Consider the following 23750-nt stretch of genomic DNA (forward strand, 5'->3'; position numbering starts at 1 on the left):
AAACTCACGCACATTTGCATGTAAAGAATTTCTTGCTGTAATAATAACTATTCCCAGAATATGCTATGTTGTTATGACTGTCGGCCGCAAAGTCTCTGTATAATTATGATAAACTGAATACATAAATCCAGTAGCCATTCCGTCTAATTATAAGGCATTGAGTGTATTTATGTGTTTGCATGGGTGGGGCAAAAGTGCATTACAACGTTGGAAAGCTTTAAAGAAAACCCGCGACATCTCTAGAGATAATAACGACAATTATTTCTGCTGCCGGATTTTTCATTAAATAAATGATTTACATGTTTTTTCGTTTAACATAAATGTATGTTTCATGTATAAACATACCGATAAATTACTTGTTGTACGGCCATTCTTTTATGTTTGTTAAACTTGTATTAAGAAAGCGTATTCAATTTGCAATTATTGTAAATAAATACTCTAATTCCACGTGCATTAGTCGATTGAATGCAGTTTTGTTTTGAAATCAAGGACAAAGACCAAATATGAAAAGTCGCTTTCAAGGAAAACGAAACTCCCAAACGTTTGTATATGCGCATAAAACACAATGCATTTAGTAAGGCATAATAATGCCAAAGAATTCTTCATGGTTTTATATATTAAATTAATATGTACGTCTTTTGCTTTCACTACTCGATTTGTACATCTACAATGTATAAAAGACAGGGCATACAAACATATAAAGAAATACTGTAAGGCAAACCAATTTGTAATATACAGAAAATAAACCTGTACTACACAAATCATGTTGTTAAAAAAATAGAATACAACCTTGCGGTCTGAGCTGTACTTTGCAGCAAATATATAAAATGTCAGCTGTTATCATAATACATAACCGAGGTATTGTTGAAAAACGGCGTTAAACCCAAAACTAACAAAAAATCATAACTACTCATTCGTAATTTCGTAGGAAAAGCAAAATCTGATTTGTAAACGATCAAATGTTTCTTTAATTATTCGAAGAGTTCAATTATATTAATAGTCATGCCTTTTCAAAGTTACTGTAACAGCCTACACTAATTATGGAAAAAAATAATCTATGTCTCTAAAATATTTTATTATAAACCTCACATTTAAAAGTGAATTTAGTACGAAATACTTATATACATATTAGATTAACACTTCTAAAGTGACTGATTAATCCAAATGATCTCGTTGCCGAGACTCTTTAATTAAGTAATTTCCACACTTTAAATTATCCGACACCATGTACTACAACTTCATTGACATTAACATAAAACGCGTTCGTTTAGAGTACGATGTCGGCCTTCAATGAGTGCAACATTACGTAAGAGAGAAATAACCGGTATAAGTGTAAATGGTCACTTGTAGTTTCCTGACTGGCTGGCAGTTATGTTGCTTTTAACCGCATACAGTCAGTTTTAACACGCTACAGTTCATAAATACATGCAATCTACAAGTCTGAGATGCAATCCTAAGACAAAAAGCAACATACAGGCCTAAACCCAACCAAATGTGTAAAACATACTTTACTACTCACATATATGAAATCTTTTGCTGGTTGATTTGGTAAACTCACGTTTCTTCCTATATTCTTTAATTTTTATCAAGTGGTGCATACTGAAAAATGTATTTCATTCGGTGACATCTGAACGGGTTTTTTTTATTTATTCATTTTGAATGACTGAGTATTGGAAATTCCCAGAGAACAAAGGTTAGAATACCTTTAGGTTTTGTCACCATAGTCCAATGCTATAGAAGTAAAGAGTAGAAGTAAAACCTATTTGCACATTCTATAGTTAAATGCTCACGGAAATTACCGAAGCGTGTTAGACTTGTTTGCACAGTCTGGATCTTGAACGTACTGATGAAATTTCTTCTGTTCCTTAACAACGGATAACAGATATAAAACGCTAAAGATATTTAAATATAATACGATAAAAACACATAAATTGTAATTAAGGTACACATATATACCAGCCCTGCAAGTAAACCACCATACATTTTGTAGGGCCCGTCGAAGTTTTTTTTTAAACGTTTCAATCCTCCGACTCTTTCATTCAAACTATTGGATTTTAAATGGAATTGTACTGCATTTACATGTTTCATACTGTCTAACGTAGCATCCATTTCAAAACGTATTTTAAACACTTGCACAAGATGTTCCGCATTATAGTTCTGTAAAAACACTATGTTGACCTCATTGCTACTTGCTTCACTCTGTTGTGACCAACTCGAACACTGCAGCACTTTCTCCGAAATCGTTAAATGATCTCACACTTACTATATAAACTGTCTCTGGATCTGTAACGAAACAACAATATATACAAAATGATTTTTCTGTTTTATATGTATATGTAAAGCTTGTTGAATTGACACGCCTTCATTGGCATGCTTACAGGGACAGGCCTCCTTGGCATACATCCAGATTCCTTACGTTCATTTTATTTTTCAAAATTAAAATGGATATTTCATTAGGTAGTAACTGTATATATTTAATGTTGATATTAAGTGCTTTTTGCATAAAGCTCTAAACTGAATTTGAAACATCATTAAAAAACCTAACTTATACTTCCAAACACTTCAACTTTTCCATAAAGCCTTTATCTACTATTTGACATACAATTATGAAATAATGAAGAACAATGATATTGGAAGAATATAAATCTAAAAAGGTAAATTAAAATAATATCAATCTTGTCAAACTTTTGAATGCTCTTTTTTTCCTTACTAAGCTTTCTTCGGAATACACTTGATAACTGATTTTAAGATATAGTTTATTCCTGGGATTTCGGTGCAAACAATTGATCAGTATTAAACTTCTTTCAGCAATTTTTAATTCAACATCGAAATGTCCGTCAGAAGAATAATGGTTATCAAGTTGGACAAGAACAAAAGCGATCCGGGTTCATTCCAAGACGAGTTTTCATTGATGAGTGATATGATTAAATCGTTACTGTTTCGAAGCATTATCGCCCTAAGGACAATTGAGGACAATTACCACGGAATTGACTAAAATGTTCCATCCATTCCATGTTGGAACTTTCATCGACATCCGAACAAACCGTTGCCTTTTAGTAAATAAAATGTCTCATCTCCGTTATAAGGTCAAAATAAGCAATTACACTCCTATTTGTTATAGTTTAGACGGAACTATGACAGAACCAATCAGACAGATCGCAAATCACGCGACTGATAATCGTGTTTATGCGTGTTTTGTGTTAAAGGTCATCCTAATGGGAAAAACTGAGATCCCATTAGAAGTAAATTAAGGAAGCCTAAGTGCTACAAGTTAATCGGCATAGCACACATTTATGGCAAAGATATTTTTGGATACTTAGATAATTGGTAAAGTAGTGTCATGCTGTGCTTTATGTTATATTTTGTGACATGTTTCGATAGACATTAAGTTCAATATTACATGTTGTATGCATTTTGGAAATGTACTCGTCATTACACTTACAAAAGAAGGTAATAGTTATAGCTATAAATATGGAAAAATATTGATGTGTACTCCTCAATAGCAATATAAAGAAACTGTTTCCATGGCGACATTACTGCAGATTTAATCAGCTATTTAATCATTCCAAAATGTACCTAAATTGTTGAAAGCATAGCTGTATTTATCTTTCGTGACACTATTCCTGAATACTTCCGGAATAAAACGCCCTAATCCTACAACAAAACCCGTAAGTTCACTGATGTGTTGTTCTGGTGGAATCCAAGATAAGGTTATAGTGTTGTCAGTAACTGTTGTTGTCAAGTTCTGTGGAACTTTTGGCAATACTGGTACTGAAAAAGGGAAATTAACATTTCTTATTAATTTTCTTTCCTCTCATTGATATTGAAATCTATAAAAAGATGTCTAGACAGAGCAAAATGCAGTTAAGCTATAAAACAACAGACTATGACTGATTAGGTTTGTCCATAAAAGGAAGAGAGGTATGTACCAGCCCTTATAATTTCTGGAAACGGCAATTTCGGAATTCTATTCTTAAGAACTATTAAACAAATTTGATGTTTTCTAAGGACCCGAATTTAATCAACATTTAGTAATAAGACGTCTAAAATAGAAATGACAAAGACTGAATTTAAAACACTAAGTAGGAAAATATATCTGCGCCTTAAAAAAGAATCCCCGCATTCATGTATGAAATGGCGTGTACAAATACTTAGAATCATAGACACTCTTAAATGCTTATTATTGACCAGTCTGGTTCACCTCCAACGGAAGTGAATTAAGCCCGGCGATATATTCCACTAAATTAGCAGGAAGATAGAAGTTCCAAGCCTATGCGTGTGTTTTCATTGACTAACCGGGTTCAATTCACTTCCGTTGGCTGAAAAAAATGGCGAGAGAATTACCTCTTGTTTTTTAATTCGCAAATGCTGAATATTTTTAAGAACACGTCCAACAGAAGAGTACCTATAGTCTTATTTATTAAATTCATGCCCTTTAGCTGTTTTGTAAACAACAGATTTTAATAATAAAGACACTAATTGTTATTTAAATATCAGCATTGTCTAATATTAGGATACCTCTTTTTGCAGTTTTTTCCTGTAGCCATGGTGACCAAGGACCTGAGCCATTAACTGTTAAAGCTCGAACTCTTATCTCATACACGGTTGCTTGCTCTAAACCTGAAAGTACGAAGACTACATTTGTCATTATCTAGCAAATGTTTATTTCCATTGAAAAAAAAATAGCAGTAACGTTTTGGATCACAATTTAACATATGTAATAAAGGCAGCGTAAAAATCAACAAAAATATAGTAAAGTCAAAAGTATACAACTCATAATCCTTTCTCTCATATAAACTGATTTTATATCAGTAAGGATCCTCGAAATGGTGGCCTGGTGGTATATTCTATTCTATGTGAAAACACCTCTATTAGTAAATCATTTGCGTCCAGTAAGATTCTCAAGACATACAGTGTGTATCAAAATTGATTTTGTTTTGCTTTTGTCAGTAACTCTAACTAAATTATAATGGCAAGTTTTATAAGCACTTTACATCTATTTTCAATCCAGAATGCATGTAAATTGTAATGTCGTGCTTTAAATATCACCGTGATTGAATTGACTTGTTTTGTCACAACTGTTATCATATACTTGTGGCTACCTTTGCTAATGAGTCGTCTAGATAACAGGCTATAAAATCATTCAACATAGCTAGCTAACACTGTAAAGTCGCGTAATGATCTGTTTTGTCAAAGATGGTTGCAAACTGGGTTATTTTGCAGAAGGTATCAATTACATGTTGTACTAAGCATTTCAGATGAGAAACAAATTTTACGTTTTTTCAAATATATGATGTTTATTAAACTGTAATGATGCTTGCTCTGTTATTTATTTCCTAAATGAGATAAAAGAACAAAAACATCTAACGATCACAAGTTATATTAGACCGATATTTAAGAGCAAAGGATTTTCCATTTGAAGTAAGGCGTTTTACGAGGTGATATTCAAACATTTATTTGACTCATAGTCATAGGTATAATTATGTCATTAATTTTACAGACATTTATACAAAAAAAGAAATTATGAACATATCGGAAACATTTCCAGTGAATGAAAACCGCAGCACATTACATCGCAAGTGAATGTTTTGGCCACTGGCATAAAATCACAATGTAAGTAATGCGCCTTTGAACGTGTTTATCACGGTGGTCTATAAATCTGGTATAATAAAATAAATACAAGTACCATTTAAGTGAAAATACAACTCTTCATTTTCGTCTGCTTCAGTAAGAATATTATTCCGGAAGTCCCGTTCACGATACGCTACTCTGTATTCAATAATTGGTCCATTTTTACCTTTTTCTGGAGGTGAACATCTAATTAGAATAGTCTGGAACAAACAACATATATAAATATTTAAACGCTGTATTACTTGTCAGTCAACGGCACTGCTTTTTGTAACAATTGGCTTTGACGTAAGTTTTGAATGAAAAGAATGACTGGAGTAATATCACACTCAAAGGGACATTTTTACTGTTTATGTTTCATGTATATTCTAATATGCTAAAATGCCGCAGTTTGGTCGACACAACGGGGCAAAATAAATATAAATGTGTTCCCTGAGCGGTTTTATAACCTAATGAGTGCATCTGAAATTTTCTCTCATATGATTATGTAAATGATGGCGGCATGGCCTAAAGCAATTTCTGTTATTAGTGTGTGTCTGTCTTAAAAGCATCTAAACATTTCCTGAAAACGTTTTTGTCTATGGAAGTAACATATGAAGGTTGTCGGAAATAATTTAGTATGAAATTGCTTACGTACGGTAGAGTTGAGAACAGTAAGAGTAATGTTTGTGGGAGGTGCCGATGGTTTGTCTGTTAACGTTACGACAGAAGTGTTGGCTGTGACACCACGTATGTCCTTCAGGAATGGTGTAATATTAAACAAATATCCTGTGTACGGTTGTAAAGATCTGAAAATAAAATATACATAAACTCGCTCAGCTAAATAAACGTATGTGATTAAAGAATGTATAAACTTTAAAATAAATGAAAGTCTACAGATATAGATCTGAAGCAACATAACCTGTAAACCCTCAAGAAAAGTGAATACAATCTTTAACTGTGAAACATTTTAATTTAAACTTAATCAACAGTCTTATACATGATTGTACAGGTCTAAAGTAGTTATGACTGCAGCATAACCCAAATACCAAGAAGTGATGTTGAAGCAATCTTTAACCGTGAAACATTTTTATTTAAATTTAATCGACCGTCTTATACATGATTGTACAGATCTGAAGTAGAAATGACTCCAGCATAACCCGAATACCCTTAAGAAATGTTGAAACAGTCTTTAACTGTGAAACATTTTAATTCAAATTTAATCAACCGTCTTATACATGATTGTGCAGATCTAAAGTAGTTATGACTGCAGCATAACCCAAATACCCCTGAAGTGATGTTGAAACTATCTTTAACTGTGAAAAATTTATTTCAACTTTAATCAACAGTCTTATACCAGACTGTACATATCTGAATATGTAAGATGTACTGAAAATGCCGCCAAACAGCACTGAAAGACAGTTGTTGTGTAAGTTAATGAAAAATATAAGAAGATCCTTTGGATGCATAAAACGGCTATTCAACCAAACTGATTGCAGATTCCGTTTGAAACCTATATATAGATAACAAAATTAACGAATGAAGTGAACTGAGGTTTTGTGCGTGTACAAAAAAATTGTAATTGTTAATTTCTTAAAACCTAAAAAGTTTATTTTAGACATTTGTTAAACTGTGTTTTTTTTTCAACGGATTCATTTCAGACAGCGTAAAGATCACACGAAGATTTAATACCATATGTGGCATTTAGCAATATGAAGCCGGTTAAAAGTTAACGACGGAAGGGATGGTTATTTATTTCCAATTAAGAATGCTTTGAAATTCCCCGTTACTTCGAATCAGCACAAATAAGTTGACACGACATTTGTTAATCCCACGGTCTTATCAGTGTTAACTGATGAGGAAAATTCAGTATAGCATATATTGCTCATAAAGTTTCTAGATTTATCAATGATCTAGGTTACCAAGATACATGTTAGTTAGAGTTCAAAACAAGAAGGTTAGTCCTCAGAAAAAAATATCTAAGTCTAAAGGACAGGAACAACAAAGGGAAGAAATTTAACCAAAAAGAAAAAAAATCTTACAAGGTACAGATATGTCAAAATACCCCTAAAAATTGGAGGTACCATCCATGTTGTACCACAGAAAGGTGGTCTCGGTTTTCCCTACGGTCAATAATAAAAAAGTTACTAAATAAGCTATTTATAGTAACATAAAAGGGAAGTAATTAAAAAGAAAATTATTGTAAGTGAACAAAAGAAGGATCTGTTAAATAAAAACAAGAGAACTGTAATGCAACGCAAATGCAGAGCAGTATACACACAAAACAAAGTAATATGACCTTTGTCCCCTAACTGTGACCTTGACCTTGAAGTGAGCCATCCCATACATGCGCTCTGCACGTCGTTTTGATGAGGTGAACATTTGTGTCAGGTTTCTTTGAAATCCTTCAAGGGGTTCAAGAGTTACAGAGCGGAGGGGATATTGCTAACCAACAGACAGACAGACGGACACCGAGGCGATAACATAATACGTCCCTTCGGGCGTATAAAAAGGAATCGAGATCTTATGGTGATACAGGTTGTGTGCAAGTTGGTTAAAATCAAATCATAAATGAAGCTGCTACTGTGCAGACAAGGTCAAAACAGCTAATTTTGGCCCTTTGAGGGGCCATAACTCTGGAACCCATATTGGAATCTGGCAAGTTCAATAAAGGAACCAAGATCTTATGGTGATACAAGTTGTGTGCAAGCTTGGTTAAAATAAAATCATACATGAAGCTGCTATTGTGCAGACAAGGTCAAAATAGTTAATTCTGGCCCTTTCAGGGGCCATAACTCTGGAAACCATATTGGAATTTGGCTATTTCAAGAAAGGAACCAAGATCTTATAGTGATACAAGTTGTGTGCAAGTTTGGTAAAAATCAAATCATAAATAAAGCTGCTATTGTGCAGACAAGATCAAAATAGCTAATTTTGGCCCTTTCAGGGGCCATAACTCTGGAACCCATACTGGGATCTTGCCAGTTCAAGAAAGGAACCAAGATCTTATGGTGATACAAGTTTTGGGCAAGTGTGGTTAAAATAATGTCATAAATGAAACCATTATCGTGCGGACAAGAAATCGTTGACGGACGCACAGACGGACGGACTGACGACGGACGATTGACGAAGGGTGATCACAAAAGCTCACCTTGTCATTATGCGACAGGTGAGCTAAAAATGTAGTTGAGTAGTTGGACATTACATTGCCTCGCAATTATTTTGCTGGGACTCGTTCTTTGCCTAAAAGTGATTTTCTATACATTTCTATTAACTATCGTAAGATCCGTCTTGAAGTGCCGTGTGGCAGCAGTAAAAACCTCCCAGTACCTTGTATTGTTATGTTGTCTTGTCTTTACGAAATCATTGAGCTTATTAAATACATTTTCATATAACAGAGTGTTGTTAAACTGGTCGAAGCGTCATGGGAATGATGTATATTTCATTACTTCCCATGATCAAACTGATGCAAATGGGAATATTGCTACATATATACAGGAAAATTTATAATTATCCACATTAAGAATCTCGATGGCAAAACTTACTTATCATAATTCCAGTTAGGTTTAAGTCAAGATGAGAGTGAATGAATATTAAGAAAACTTTGCGTAAGAAGATAACTGTTGTTTTGTTTTGGAAGGAATTTGACCATTATTGCTCTTAAGAGTGTCTTATTTTCTTACAAAAACCTTTAATCTGAAACGTACAATTCTACATAAATACAAAAGGGCATTTAAATAATATTCATGAAAAAGACTAAACAACATTAACGAACACCAAGTAAGTTCATTGTGAAAGGCTTTTAGGATAAATGATTACAGTTCCAACACGCTACGTACAGATGTTGATATAATAACTGTCATCCGGTATGTTATAAAAGCAAAACTATAAAGAACTGAGAGTACTTTAAAGTCTCGAATTAAAATGCATCTGTCGACAATTACTCACCTTACAATGTAACTGCTGGAGCTTGCAGGTAGGTTCCCTCCACCAGGCAATTCGGGCTTGAGATCACCAGCCAGTGTGTAAGACAGAACGAACCTTGAATATGCGCCTGACTCTGGAGGTTCCCACGTTAACTCAAGTTGTGTTGATGATAAAGCTATGCCTTGAAAATTCTGGACAGACTCTTGTGTCACATCTGAATAGGGTCGATTTAGTGACTTGATACTAGATTTAAATATCCTTTTTATTTACTATATTCATATCTGTTATAATAAAAATACCTACTCTTTTAATATAATCATATCGCTCATGACTTATATATTCATAACTGTTATGATGAGATATTCTTCTTATTCAATATATTCATAACTGTTATGATGAGATATTCTTCTTATTCAATATATTGAGATATTCTTCTTATTCAATAAATTCATATCTGTTATGATGAGATATTCTTCTTATTCAATATATTCATATCTGTTATGATGAGATATCCTTCTTATTTGAAATATTCATATCTGTTATGATGAGATATCCTTCTTATTTGAAATATTCATATCTATTCATATCTGTTGTGATTAAAACATCTGTCTTATTCAATATGTACATATATTTTATTATCATAAATTCATGTCTGTTATGATTAGATATCCTACTTATTTAATATACTCATATCTATTATAATTTACACCCCTTTGTGTTTCCAACTCTTCGTATGTGTATGAAATGAATTCTTATCAAATGCAGTATTTAACCATGGATGACAATACATTAACCGGTTAAAAATTTAACAAGGTTGAAATGAAATATATTTACATTCTACTGGTACTTTTAACTCCTCCCACTGATCTATACTTTTACCAGCTCTGTTTGCTGCCCTGACTGATATCCTGTATAAAATACCCATTTCTGTAGAAAGAAAATAGAAGTAATCCAAAATGGAAAGAAATGTGGCAGCAACTTATATGTATCAAAAGAATATTATAGATATTCCGTAACGCCTGCAAGTTAAAGCATGTTCAGTAGTAATTAACAAAACTTACATATAGCTACAAGTATCTTTATTAGTAAGCGTATTTAATTTTTTAACCCCGTTTACCAAAATCTTAAATATCAAGCTCTTTAAGCCCATCCCGCCTATGCCTAACAACTCACCTTTCAATCCCTTTTAAGGTTAAGATAATATTAACAGGAGTGCTCCATTGCCTCGTAGGCTGTTTTGGGTTTAGCTTCTTGATGTTTTAATCATTTCATTTCCTTTTGTTTTGTACAAGCTTTCTGTCAGATTGCGAAAGATCAATATTCTTTTAAAGTTTACATGAAAGAGAGATTAAAAATCTTCCAATGGCCAGAATAGTCCGTCGATCTTAAATTCCTATAAGGTGTTTGCAGCTAATTAGGTAAGAATGTGTGTGATCAATTAACTAAAGAATCAAATCCAAAACAAACTTAAGTAAACTTCATTCTTCACCAAAAATGTAAGAATGGTACGTCTTACCGACGTCGTATATTATTACGCTGCTTTCTTTGTGCTCCACTTCCATTGTTTGTAGCTTTGTGTTGTTGTAGAACACGTCAATAGTGTAACCACGAACGAGGATATTTTCATCAGGAAATGGCGGCATCCATGACACGATGATGTTGCCATGTATTAGATTGAGGAACACGTTGTTAGGTGGTGGAGGCGGCACACTCTCTGTGTGTAAAAAATAAAGAGTTAGTATAATTATAGATCATTTTGAAGTATCACTGTGAGGGTATTATTCAAACAAATTCTAGTTGGAAGAAAAATACTCGAATGCTTTTAAACTGAACACTGCAAAATGGTTTTAGCAAGAACAAATTTGTGGTGTATATTCGAAGTATTCGTCTACATGTTTAAAGTTCATGTCTAGGGTTCAGAGCAAAAATGTTTAAAGTTCATACAAAAAAAGAATTACTTAAACAGTTTTGCTCCAGTCTTTCGATAAACTTTAAGGTCCTGAGTATGATCAAGACCATGCTATATGAACGGCTGTGCACATATCTATAAAACTGCAAACAAAATATAAAGGATAATAGGTAAGGGTAGATTTCCCGGAAGCACAGAGCACCAACAACAGCACAGCCCCAGAGCCACGCATTTACATAGTAGGCTCATAGTAGGAATAAAGTCAAAGTAGATTTCCAAAACAGCATTGAACGCAACATGAGTCAATGAGCTGACAGTTTAGTAAAAAGATGTAGCAGGTGGGACGCTTTATATACCGAATATGATAATTTTCACACGTCTCATGTCTATATGATTTGATCTATTAATCAATGTGTTAATGCTTGTTCAAGAAACTGGTTTCAACATACCGTTCATATATGATTCTCTTGAAGTGTTGCCCTGTATCCACATTGTTTGCGAAATTTGTGCATCTTCGGACATCGCTAGCACTTGAGCTTCGTATTTTCTGTCCGGTTTAAGACCTAAAATTCATATAACTGAGCAATTTATCTACTCACATGATAACACTTATTTTATAATAAATAGCTCACAAAGAGTAATACGCAGTATATTATATGTAACTAAACAATATTGGTTATATATAATAACAATTCAATTCACAAAACACCAAACGCAAACTTCAGAAAACTTTTTTCAAACGTCATATCTCTTCTCTTACATATCAATATAAAGAATATATACATTTAGATTTATTCAAGGATAATCAATCTATTTCAAGTAACGATAATGTGGATTGATTAACTAATGAGTTAGGAGAATTTATACATATTTCTAGTATATAAAGTAAGAAAAATATAGATTATTTCCTGTGATGCGTAATACTTAAGTTGACCTCATAATGAAAAATTATATATTTTTCGAATGCTAAGACTATACTCTGAGGGACCGCTATGACCGGGTGGTTATCGTTGCTGATTTCGATTTATTTGCCCACAAAATGTGAGTGTGAGCCTTACTTGGATCGTCATGTCAGAAATTCACCCAACTGGCTTACTGCAAGCCGATGGATCTACCAAGGCACCCGCCTAAGTTTAATACCCGGATGGGCCCCTACATTGTCTTCGTCTAGTATCTAAAGGTGGAAACTAGCCATTTAACCTGATCTAAACAAACCTATTATTGACACATTGGTAAACATCTTGTCAAGTTGCATTTCCTCAATATCTTCACTACCAACTTCTCGGTAATGAAACAGAAATGCTCGCAGGTGAACTCGCCGTTCAAACACTTCTTTGGGTGGTAACCATGATACTTGTATCGTCTGAAATAAAGGTTATTTTCAAAACATGTTTTGAAACGATACTCGGCCACTGTCTTAACTATTCCTTTTTGTAAATATAAGACTTGATTGGTCCGAAAGACAATTAACTGTTACATGTAACACGTAAGGGGAATCTCTACGATCTACTTATAATTTTTTTCATCACTATATATATAGAATGAAGTTTCGACAACACAAAAGTGCAACAGTTACAGAAACAAAAACAGGTAGGACATGTTAATTTATGTGATTTGATTAATATTGAACTATTGGATGTTGCGGTTGTAAAAAATATACAATAACAAAGATTCACAATATTCTTCCAAGTCAAATCGTACGTAACAAATTATGATGCCATATTTTATTTGAAGGGGCATATGAGTGAAAACTCATTTCGAAAGAATTACACGGATATAAAATTGTACACTGCCTACCTGTATTAAGTAGCTCAAGGGAAAATACAATTGTTTACATTTATGCATAGTTGCCACTAAGTTACTTCCCATTAGTGTTCACGATCTGGTGCTCAATCTGAACAATCAATCTGTTTTATGCATAAAATAAATAATAGTCCGTCTTTTTAAAGATTTTAACAGAACTGCGGGCAACGCTCTTACGCCATAACACTGACACCATATGGGACAATAACAAACTACCTACATAAGTCAATAAATAACTTACCGTACTATTTAAGGTTGTCATAGATATACTTTGGGGTGGTCCCAACTTTGGTATGTCTTGTGTTTGAACATGTATAACTTGACTATCCCCCTCTTCGTATTTGTTATATGCCGCAACTTTAATCTGAAAACATGTATGTGTAAATTTCAAACTTATATTGAAGCGTGTGTCTTAACCAAAATGTCACCGATAACCCACGAATAGAATTCAATGAATATAATCAATAAAGTAACTCGAAATGTTATCATTATCAATAGATTTTATTCGTTTTATTTTACAAAATATTTCTGATTGCATTTCGTTACAACCAACATTTAACCTTATCCACATTTATATCATTGCGACAATATACGGTCAGTTACTTGATGGATTCTTTATATTTACGCCATGTTTTGTGCTAGGTACCATGCTTTGTACTGTGAGAAACGGAACTGATAAATTGCTCTTTCCACTTACGCAATACTTTATGCTAGGTACCATGTTTTGTACTGTGAGAAACGTACCTGATAAAATGCTCTTTATACTTACGTCATACTTTGTGCTAGGTACCATGTTCTGTTCTGTGAGAAACGTATTTGATAAATTGCTCTTTATACTTACGCCATACTTTGTGCTAGGTACCATGTTCTGTACTGTGAGAAACGTATTTGATAAATTGCTCTTTATACTTACGCCATACTTTGTGCTAGGTACCATGTTCTGTATTGTGAGAAACGTATTTGATAAATTGCTCTTTATACTACGCCATACTTTGTGCTAGGTAGCATGTTCTGTACTGTGAGAAACGAATCTGATAAATTGCTCTTTATACTTACGCCATACTTTGTGCTAGGCAGCATGTTCTGTACTGTGAGAAACGAATCTGATAAACTGCTCTTTACACTTACGCCATACTTTTTGCTAGGTACCATGTTCTGTACTGTAGGAAACGTATCAGATAAATTGCTCTTTACACTTACGTCATACTTTGTGCTAGGTAGCATGTTCTGTACTGTAAGAAACGTATCTGATAAACTGCTCTTTACACTTACGTCATACTAATTGCTAGGTACCATGTTCTGTACTGTAAGAAACGTATCAGATAAACTGCTCTTTACACTTACGTCATACTTTGTGCTAGGTAGCATGTTCTGTACTGTGAGAAACGTATTTGATAAATTGCTCTTTACACTTACGCCATACTTTGTGCTAGGCAGCATGTTCTGTACTGTGAGAAACGTATTTGATAAATTGCACTTTATACTTACGCCATACTTTGTGCTAGGTACCATGTTCTGTGCTGTGTGAAACGTAATAAATAGCTCTTTATACTTACGCCATACTTTGTGCTAGGTACCATGTTTTGTATTGTGATAAACGTATTTGATAAATTGCTCTTTATACTTACGCAATACTTTGTGCTAGGTACCATGTTCTGTACTGTGTGAAACGTATTTGATAAATTGCTCTTTCTACTTACGCCATACTTTGTGCTAGGTACCATGTTTTGTATTGTGAGAAACGTATTTGATAAATTGCTCTTTATACTTACGCCATACTTTGTGCTAGGTACCATGTTATGTACTGTGTTGAACGTAATAAATAGCTCTTTATACTTACGCCATACTTTGTGCTAGGTACCATGTTCTGTACTGTGTGACACGTATTTGATAAATTGCTCTTTATACTTACGCCATACTTTGTGCTAGGTACCATGTTCTGTACTGTAAGAAACGAATCTGATAAATTGCTCTTTATACTTACACCATACTTTGTGCTAGGTACCATGTTCTGTACTGTGAGAAACGTATTTGATAAATTGCTCTTTACACTTACGCCATACTTTTTGCTAGGTACCATGTTCTGTACTGTAAGAAACGAATCTGATAAACTGCTCTTTATACTTACGCCATACTTTGTGCTAGGTACCATGTTCTGTACAGTGAGAAACGTACTACTACATTGCTCTTTATACTTACGCCATATTCTGTGATAGGTACCATATTCTGTACTGTTAGAAACGTAATAAATTGCTCTTTATACTTACGCCATACTTTGTTCTAGGTACCATGTTTTGTACTGTGTGAAACGTATTTAATAAATTGCTCTTTATACTTACGCCATACTTTGTGCTAGGTAGCATGTTCTGTACTGTGAGAAACGAACCTGATAAACTGATCTTTACACTTACGCCATACCTTGTGCTAGGTACCATGTTCTGTACTGTGAGAAACAAATCTGATAAATTGCGTTTATACTTACGCCATACTTTGTGCTAGGAACCATGTTCTGTACTGTGAGAAACGTATTTGATAAATTGCTCTTTATACTTACGCCATACTTTGTGCTAGGTACCACTGTGAGAAACGTACCTAATACATTGCTCTTTATACTTACGCCAAATTCTGTGCTAGGTACCATATTCTGTACCGTGAGAAACGTATCTGATAAATTGCTCTTTATACTTACGCCATACTTTGTGCTAGGTACCATATTCTGTACTGTAAGCAACGCAATTGTTAAATTTCTATTTATACTTACGCCATACTTTGTGCTAGGTACCATGTTCTCTATTGTGAGAAACGTATCTGATAAATAGCTCTTTATACTTACGCCATATTTTCTGCTAGGTACTATGATTTGTACTGTGAGAAATGTATTTGATAAATAGCTCTTTATACTTACGTCATACTTTGTGCTAGGTACCATGTTCTGTACAGTGAGAAACGTACTACTACATTGCTCTTTATACTTACGCCATATTCTGTGATAGGTACCATGTTCTGTACTGTGAGAAACGTAATAAATTGCTCTTTATACTTACACCATACTTTGTGCTAGGTACCATGTTCTGTACAGTGAGAAACGTACTACTACATTGCTCTTTATACTTACGCCATATTCTGTGATAGGTACCATGTTCTGTACTGTGAGAAACGTAATAAATTGCTCTTTATACTTACACCATACTTTGTGCTAGGTACCATGTTCTGTACAGTGAGAAACGTACTACTACATTGCTCTTTATACTTACGCCATATTCTGTGGCAGGTACCATGTTCTGTACTGTGAGAAACGTATCTGACAAATCTTTATACTTACACCACACTTTGTGCTAGGTACCATGTTTTGTACTGTGGAAAACGTACCTAATACATTGCTCTTTTTACTTACGCCATATTCTGTGCTAGGTACCATATTCTGTACCGTGAGAAACGTATCTGATAAATTGCTCTTTTTATTTTCGCCATACTTTGTGCTAGGTACCATATTCTGTACTGTAAGCAACGCAACTATTAAATTTCTATTTATACTTACGCCATATTTTGTGCTAGGTACCATGTTCTCTATTGTGAGAAACGTATCTGATAAATAGCTCTTTATACTTACGTCATATTTTCTGCTAGGTACCATGATTTGTACTGTGAGAAACGTATTTGATAAATAGCTCTTTATACTTACGTCATACTTTGTGCTAGGTACCATGTTCTGTACAGTGGGAAATGTACTACTACATTGCTCTTTATACTTACGCCATATTCTGTGATAGGTACCATGTTCTGTACTGTGAGAAACGTAATAAATTGCTCTTTATACTTACACCATACTTTGTGCTAGGTACCATGTTCTGTACAGTGAGAAACGTAATAAATTGCTCTTTATACTTACGCCATACTTTGTGCTAGGTACCATGTTCTGTACAGTGAGAAACGTACTACTACATTGCTCTTTATACTTACGCCATATTTTCTGCTAGGTACCATGATTTGTACTGTGAGAAACGTATTTGATAAATAGCTCTTTATACTTACGTCATACTTTGTGCTAGGTACCATGTTCTGTACAGTGAGAAACGTACTACTACATTGCTCTTTATACTTACGCCATATTCTGTGATAGGTACCATGTTCTGTACTGTGAGAAACGTAATAAATTGCTCTTTATACTTACACCATACTTTGTGCTAGGTACCATGTTCTGTACAGTGAGAAACGTAATAAATTGCTCTTTATACTTACGCCATACTTTGTGCTAGGTACCATGTTCTGTACTGTGAGAAACGTATCTGTTACATTACTCTCCTTAAGCACCACATTATATTCGTCCAACACCGTAACATGATAACCAATAACCTGACCAGGGTGTTCACTTCCCTTGTCCTTTGGTGACTGCCATCCAACAACGATCTCAAATGGAGTCAGATGAATGGCGTATAAATTTTTAACTATGTCTGGAGGTTTTGCTAAAAGTAACAAACAAAACGTCATTTCGAGTACCTGAAAATTCAGGCGCAAAATAGATAAATAACTAACGATCAAAACTCTTTTTAAACACATTTTGCAACAGTCTGAATTAGGTTTCTGAATATTTGAATTATCTGAACTTTAAAAGTGAATAATACAACAACAAAATTAATATATAGCACACTGAAATTAATAAATCTAGGTTAATGGTAAGCAGTTATTAGACCTTTCTAACGTAAACGTAAATCGGAAACGGATTACTGAATCCGTAAATGTTATTTGCAAATAATGGTCTAAGGGATATACTACTGCATTACTATTTGATGAAATTGTCTCCCATAGACCACAAATTAGCCTAAAATTTTAAGGATTCAGTATTCCGTTTCATAATTACGTTTACGTTAGAAAGGTCTAGTTGGAACTCTGGATAAACTGAACTTGAGTATAAGTTGAACATTTACTATATCCATTAATCCAGATTAAGCCAATATACATAAAATGGGGTACTTTTACATTGGATTAGCTGAAATCGAAAAGGGTTGTAGATAAGCTTTAAACCCAAAAGGACTGCGCATCGGACCACTCTATGAAATGTATTGCCGCCACACCTCCCCAAATGTTCTTTAGATACATGATCTACGTTTCGTCTTAATTAAGTGCACACCGTTATTGAAAACAACTATATATAATTTTTGCAAGGTCTCATTTTAAACAGCAACTGTCACTCGCAACAAGGTATTCTGTTCCTTCCCTGCGAATGGTGATTCTATAAATGCTCTGAATTTTTCCTCTTTTCTGGTACCTTTTACATATTGTCATCTGTCATTTAACCTTCAGCCTGCTAAATTTCTGAAATGGACTGGTCCGTCATTCAATTTGGGCAGTACCATTTATCACTTGAAGGGGTATTCAACGATGCATGGACGTGCAGGCTGATCTTGGTCTGCACTGGTCTCAAAGGCTGATCCACTTGCCAACAGCAGGCTAAAGGTTATAAAGTTATAATACAAATCTTGATTCTAAATAACTCACGCTTTACGCTTATCTCAAATACAGTCATATTTGTTCCTACAAAATTCTCTGATGCGCATGCGTACTGTCCACTGTTCCAGTATGTAACATTTTTAATGCTAATGAATCTTCTTACACCAATGAATGCGCGGCCATTTACTAAGCTGCTACATCCGACATACTTCGGTTCAGTCACCTGAAATAATCAGAAAAGTGATCAGGTCGAAACACGATAATTCGAACTCGCTTATCTATAAATTGCAGCTATCACCAATCCCGTCCCGAAAACACATAATTTTAAGTCGAATGACGGATATCCCGTAGTAAAACGCTAGACCCTCGGAATTTGAGATACAAAGTTTTAGCTTAATACCTTCAAGCATTTTTGTCAAACTAGTTTCTTCGTTTGATATTTTAAATGAAAATATTTCATAGAAATAAAAACTATATAAAGCAGAATGACTGTTATAGAATAATAAAAGTGAAACATTATTGCATATTACATGTATGTCAGTACAACAGAAGAAAATAAGTCTTCTTTTTTTTTCAAATAAATTTTTTATAATAAGTTATCTGTTTGATTATGTTGCATTTAATACAGACATAAATATTTCGGATGTATTTGAGCTGAAGATTATTTCCCAAAGAGTTCGGTTACTAGAAACATAGACATACAGACACTGTTTGGTTATTATCAGATTCCTCCTCTCCAAACGTCTGATTGGAAGATATATTTAGCATAGATATCATTGGATAAGGATCTCCTTCCGCAAAACACGTTATATCTAGCGTCATATCCTCCCGAACGCTGACGTCATCAATCGTATATACTCTAGGAACTGAAAATGACAGAATATGTTATACATATACATGTTTTCTTTAAAACATCTTAACAGTAAAAATATCGAACCATTATTTACAAAAGGAACTCATAAGTTGAATTAAGTACAAATGTGGTACTACTGTGTGAAAAACCAACTAGAGACATTCTTGCTTTCATTATTTTATTACTTTATTTTTTTCTGGTGAACAGTCCGTTTGTATTTTGTTTAAGATATGCTTTCACCTTACTTTTTCTGCATTAAATGCAAGCAATAGTAATTCAATACCAATCAAATATGACCTTTAATTTTGTCAATGTTATGTTAAACTCAAACAAAAATATTTGTGATACAAGTTTTTGTGATGTAAGCATGATTATTACGACCTTTCTAAACAGCTTTAACTTGTCCTTGATAATTATTTATTATTAACGAGGTTTTCCCAGCTTTTGACGGTGGAGAGAGATCCCAGATGGTCCATCGGGCATTATTTCATTACCGACGAGCACTTGGGTAGAACAAGTGACCTTTTGTAAGTCAGCTGGATGGCTTCCTCACATACAAAGATTCTATACATCAAACAAGGTTTCGAGCCCAGAAGCGTGAGGGTGAATGACTCAACCATTCAGTCACTGAGACACCCGTGTTACAAATATATGTGTCCATCTTTGTTTTATTTATATGCAACAAAGTGTATTCAATATAATTTTCCAATAGATTGCTAGTACAACACTATTTAGCAGAATTTTCACAGTAACGGAAGAATTTCTTAGTCCCTGTCAATAGTAAATAATACCTGTCGCCGTAGACGAAGTGTTCTCAATATCCCAACTTTCTTCCACGTAGAGTTTTGAAATCAGCGTAAAGTTAGCTTCTCGTATTTCTTGAACATCATCTGTATAGAAAACAACGTGATTTTTTTTAGAATTGCATGTGTCTTAAATATGATGGTTCAGCTAATCAACTGTGCAATTATGAATAATAATCATAATTTTCACGAAGCATATGTTGATTCCATTACGATACCTCCTGAACACTATTATTACTATCATTTGCTACTTAAAACTAAACCCCACATTTCGGAAACGGAAATGTAAAAAAGCGATATGTTCGGAATAGTCTGTCTCTTGATATTGTACTTACCTAATGAACTGACAAGAAAGCATCTTTTTTGCTGATTAATCTTAAATTGGCCGACAACTTGTATGTACAAACGTATAATATTTTATGGTGACTGCGTGCACTTTAACAGTTTGATTTACTGTCGTTTTCTTTTCCAAATGAATAAAACTCAGCATCTTTATATAAACTACATTTTATGAAAGTCGACCATTGTCAACTACGACTCTAAGAACCGCTAGCAATATTATTTATTGCAAATATATCCTTGTGTACACTCTTTGAGGACTTACAACTAAGTTTTTGATAGACAAATACTTTAAATTACTAGGAATTAATCAAATGTAATTTTAGAGTTAAACATACAGGATTAGAGCTCCTGGCCTAAGGGTTATTTTTCAAATTTCCTTTAATGGTTTACAATGTATACAAACATACAAGAGTCATTCATGTTCCTGGATAAAGTTCCATTGTCATCTGTTAAGTTTGTAATCAAGTCAATACTAGTTGCCTGCCAAGGAAAGTTGATCATAGATTCTGTATCCACCACTTCCGATTGGCCATGGTCAATTTCTGTAAAGAAAGTGTTTATCTTATCAACTAAAAAAAAGATATGAGCTATCTTTCAACGACAAACATTACTTTCTTTAGATTTGTCCGTTAAACTCTACGTTTCTGATTGAAAAAAGTGCAGTTACAGGGCTGTGTCAGTAAGTTGGACAGACAAAAAGTCACAATGGCTCTCTCTTTCGGCGGCTCAAGATCATTGTATGTCGTTTAACTGATCAACCTGACTTAGAATGTCGCAAACCTTTAAAACAATACATATCGATATGATCTTTATAAAATTATATATATACCTTCAATCGGCATAACAAGTAGATACTGTGACGACAGAGGCTGACCTCCATGGTTTGTACTGAACACTTGCAGATTGATTGTGTATGTCTTGTCCTTACTCAGATTACGTAATAATGTGTAACGTTCCCCGGCAGAAATCAAATATGTTGACAAATGGTTCAGGAAAGGCTCTCCTGCAAAAATATTTTGGACCATCATTATTTATTTTGATTCCTTTCCAAGGAATAATAGCACAGCGGAAAAATCCGGGTCATATAGTGATACGCATCAGAACGACAAACAATTATTTTATTCAAGAACAAATCTCTATATGAGCCATATTATTTCGATTCTCACATGTTATCAAAGATTAATATCTACATCTTTGAAGATATTCGCCAAATAAATGCCTATTTTGTTGTGGTTTTCTTTTCCAGCGGCTTTCTGACTTATTTGGTGTGTGTGTGTTAGGGTGGAGGGGGTTTATGTCACACGGACACAAATATAGGTCAGATAGCCACGTTTTAGCTCTTCATGGTAAAGAAAGACAAAAGGTACACCTCTGGGGCATTATTTCATCACGGGCTGTCACCTAGTTAGAACTAAGCCAGATAGATGGCTTCAAAACATGCAGAATTCTCAATAAGAGCGGGACTCTAACCCACATCGGCAAGTGATTTGAATTCAGCGACCTGCACCACTTGGCAACGGAGACCCCTTGATTTACTGTAGTATGGTATGGGGTAATAATTACATGATAATATACGGATTTAACCTTCTTTGTTTAAAAAGGGAAATAAATCGGGTCGTATTGGAATATTCGGTATTTTAGCATCTATAGTTATGAAATCATCATCATCTTAATGATTTACGTTTATTATATTAATTCATATTTTGTTATCAACATATGATCATTACTTCAAAGATAAATGACAATACATAGTAATATCAAGGTCATATTCACCTAGAACTCTGATGACGTAGTTAAACGATGCGCTGTCAATTAATTGTTTGTAATGCTGCCACGTGACGAGGAAGGTATCGTTTTGTAGAGGTATAATACGGAGGTAGGATTCATAATTATATGATTCATTCGAAGATTGTAGGTCACATCCTTCAACACATCGCGCTGAAATTCAGAGCATATATCATAAAATAAGCCGAATTGCCTAATATTCATTGTTCTCAGTGCTGCCCGGTTGCACTAAAAAGAAGTAAAAAAAAAAGACAACTTGATGAAATCTGCAATTCCTGTTCGTTTATGTATTGTCTCTATGTGCAGTTTTGACATCTCCCGGCTGGCACGGAAAGCCAAGTGTTGGTATGTTGGCATGAACTTGCATTTCCGCTACCATCTACGAACAAGCTCAAACAAACCGAAGCTATAAAATATTCATTTGGGCGACCCGTGGTTTTCTCCATTTTCTATTTTACACAGCCACACATGGTAGATCCTTACAACTCTTTATTCTTTATTAAGAAAGTCGTTTCCAATTCTTACCACTTCAATATTTACTAATTTAAAAAATATGAAATTAGTTGCAACTGCAATATAGACTCACCCTCTACAGTAACAATGTCCTGAGTTTTGTGATATTTGCAATGTTCCTCTCCATTGAATGTCAATGTCACCTCATATCTAGTTTCAGGTAATAAGTCATTCACCTCAATGAATGTTTTCTCGCTATCAACTTCGAACTCTTTTCTGTCCTCAACAAGATTTTGCTCAGCTGGAAATAAATCATTATCGTGTAACTTTACTTCATTATTTCCCACATTTACAATAAAATCAAAGGAAATAACAAACTGAGTGAAACGGTTTGTTGTTTTTTTTCTAACGAGGGTGTGAAATTTTGCAAGGTAGAAGACAAGGCACTTAAAATACTTAATGTACAGTTCACACATACGATATTCAGATACAGTGTAGAGTAAAACACGTGCAATAAAATGAAATACACAAATCAATATAGCTTAGAAATCGTTTCTTGAGTAATATGGCAAGTACTCTGTGAAATTAATTATGTCATTAACTATGTCTAAGTTTTATTTTGATAAATGAACGTGCTACAGTTTGATTCACATATAAACATTTGTTATGCTTCGTTTGTAAGTTAATGAGAGGGATACATTTTCTCTGTAATATCAAAATGACGAAACTAAGAACAGTGTTCAGTATTTTCAGATTTATAACAGCAACCGTAAGCTGTATATAGGCATTTTTGCAATATTTTCTTTTTATCATAGACAAT

General features: G+C 34.1%; 1 protein-coding gene across 1 annotated transcript in view; it reads right to left on the reverse strand.

The window, feature by feature from the left end:
• Nucleotides 1–709: 709 nt before the first annotated feature.
• The window catches only part of LOC123542014 (phosphatidylinositol phosphatase PTPRQ-like), a 33835-nt gene continuing 10794 nt past the window's right edge, over nucleotides 710–23750 (reverse strand). Inside the window, exons 10-28 of the mRNA XM_045327806.2 lie at nucleotides 23064–23231; nucleotides 22466–22630; nucleotides 21522–21695; nucleotides 21100–21234; nucleotides 20339–20437; nucleotides 19397–19560; nucleotides 18743–18917; nucleotides 17486–17709; nucleotides 13488–13610; nucleotides 12659–12806; nucleotides 11893–12006; nucleotides 11051–11248; nucleotides 10369–10461; nucleotides 9556–9748; nucleotides 6266–6416; nucleotides 5687–5831; nucleotides 4519–4620; nucleotides 3577–3771; nucleotides 710–2283 (exon numbers count right to left, since the gene is read on the reverse strand). Coding sequence (XP_045183741.2) covers nucleotides 2195–2283; nucleotides 3577–3771; nucleotides 4519–4620; nucleotides 5687–5831; nucleotides 6266–6416; nucleotides 9556–9748; nucleotides 10369–10461; nucleotides 11051–11248; nucleotides 11893–12006; nucleotides 12659–12806; nucleotides 13488–13610; nucleotides 17486–17709; nucleotides 18743–18917; nucleotides 19397–19560; nucleotides 20339–20437; nucleotides 21100–21234; nucleotides 21522–21695; nucleotides 22466–22630; nucleotides 23064–23231 — 2855 coding nt within the window. The 3' untranslated portion in view covers nucleotides 710–2194. The remainder of the gene's footprint in view (nucleotides 2284–3576; nucleotides 3772–4518; nucleotides 4621–5686; nucleotides 5832–6265; nucleotides 6417–9555; nucleotides 9749–10368; nucleotides 10462–11050; nucleotides 11249–11892; nucleotides 12007–12658; nucleotides 12807–13487; nucleotides 13611–17485; nucleotides 17710–18742; nucleotides 18918–19396; nucleotides 19561–20338; nucleotides 20438–21099; nucleotides 21235–21521; nucleotides 21696–22465; nucleotides 22631–23063; nucleotides 23232–23750) is intronic.

The sequence above is a fragment of the Mercenaria mercenaria genome, chromosome 19 (genome assembly GCF_021730395.1).
Source record: "Mercenaria mercenaria strain notata chromosome 19, MADL_Memer_1, whole genome shotgun sequence".
NCBI lineage: Eukaryota > Metazoa > Mollusca > Bivalvia > Venerida > Veneridae > Mercenaria > Mercenaria mercenaria.